General features: G+C 72.9%; 1 protein-coding gene across 1 annotated transcript; it reads right to left on the minus strand.

Moving 5' to 3' along the window:
- Positions 1-8: 8 nt before the first annotated feature.
- On the minus strand, positions 9-1,725 carry AURANDRAFT_69239 (hypothetical protein; the record flags this gene model as incomplete). Its single annotated transcript, XM_009044997.1, has 2 exons — positions 9-1,118; positions 1,382-1,725. Coding segments are annotated over 2 exons (1,454 nt in total), but the record flags the coding sequence as incomplete, so codon positions are not given.

Here is a 1,725-nt window from a genome sequence, read left to right on the forward strand (position 1 = left end):
TAGCTGACGTCGTGCTCGTCGTGGGCGAAGACCTTGTACCAGTGGCCCCGGAAGTGGGTCCAGCCGTCGAAGACGTCGCCGTCGGCCGCGTCCGGCGCGTCGGCGCCGCCGAGGACGACGCGGCGCCGCCGCGGGTCGCCGCTCTCGGAGAGCGACAGTTCCAGGTCGCTGTCGAAGGTCGCGTAGAACGTGTAGTTCGCGGACACGGGCGCGACGAAGAAGCCCTCGAAGGAGCCCGCGCCGGGCCCGTAGACGGGCGCGAAGGACACGTCGGCGGCGTTCGTCGCGTCGTAGCCCGCGCACGACGCGTTCGCCGACGCCGTGCAGTTGGCGTCGTCGTCGTAGCGGTGCGCGACGACGACCTCGTGGGCCGCGTGGGCCTCGAAGGCCCGCACGCGGCGCCCGCGGCACTTGTCCGGGCAGCCCTTGACGGTCTCGTAGGTCGTGCCGTTGACGGAGCAGGGCTCGCCGAGCTTGCACGTCTCGTTGAAGGGCGCGGTCCGCACCGTCGCGTTGTCCAGGAACCGGCCGTCGGCGTCGTAGCAGGCGTCGCACGCGACGCAGGTCGGCGCGAAGAAGTAGGAGTCGTCGCCGGGCCGCCCCTTCAGCGTCGCGCGGTTGCCCCACGCGTCGTCGACGTACTCGTCGCCCTGCGTCATGGGGATGGACGTCGAGAACGACCCGACGGCGTACCACCAGCTGCTCGAGTCGAAGGAGCCGTCGAGGAGCGCCGACGACCCGTCGAACTCGAGGCCGCCCCATTCGTTGGACTCGAAGTAGGGCGTTGAGACGGCGACGTAGTCGAGCGCCTCGTCGTACTGCTTCTCGCGCGTCCTCGACGTGAACTTGGCCGGGTTCATGCGCTGCTCCCAGTGCATGGCCGACAGGCCCGTGCCCGGCCATTCGAGCAGGAGCTCCAGGCGGCCCGTCGACAGCGAGCGCATGCGCTCGAGCTCGTCGAGGATCGCGTAGTTCTCCTCCGTGCGGTCGTGCGCGTTGCGCCGCTTCATGGAGCCGTCGAAGGGCGCGCCCATCTCCGTGTCCTGGCGCAGGACGTCGACCCAGCCGTCCGCGTCCGCCAGGTCCCAGGTCGCCTCGCAGCCGAGGCGCTCGAACGCCTCGGCGCGATCCTCGACGAGGCCGGCTCGTCCAAGAACCAGCTCCTCTCCGTCACCATCTACCTCAAGGACCTGGACCGCGACTTCGAGGGCATGAACGCCGTCTACGACGCGTGGCTCGGCGACGAGAAGCCCACGCGCGCCTGCGTCCAGACGAAGCTCGGCCACGGCTGGCTCGTCGAGATCCGCGCGAACGCCGCGGCCTAGTGCTAAGTGTCTACGGGCGGCGAGGGGGCGGCGTCGTCGGGCGGAGGCGGCGCGACGGCTCCGGCCGCGGCGTCGTCGGGCGGCGGCGGCGGCGGCGCGGCGACGTCGCCGTTCGGCGCCGCCGCGATCGCGTCGGCGATGGCCGCCGCGAGCTCCGGGAGCGCGAGGAGGTCGTCCGCGACGTCGCGCGCGCCCGCGACGCCCGCGCCCCAGCCGAAGACCCAGACGCGGTCGCCGTCCGCGAGGGCCGCGAGGGCCGCGCCGTCGCCGGCGGCGAAGGCGCGGTTGTCGAGGACCGTCCCGACGACGTCCGCGGGCACGACGCCGCCGGGGTTGGGCACCGCGCGGCACGCGAAGCCGCCGTCGCCCTCGAAGAGCGCGTGGCGCTCGAGGTCGACGG

Source organism: Aureococcus anophagefferens, assembly GCF_000186865.1.
Source record: "Aureococcus anophagefferens unplaced genomic scaffold AURANscaffold_1188, whole genome shotgun sequence".
Taxonomy (NCBI): Eukaryota; class Pelagophyceae; order Pelagomonadales; family Pelagomonadaceae; genus Aureococcus; species Aureococcus anophagefferens.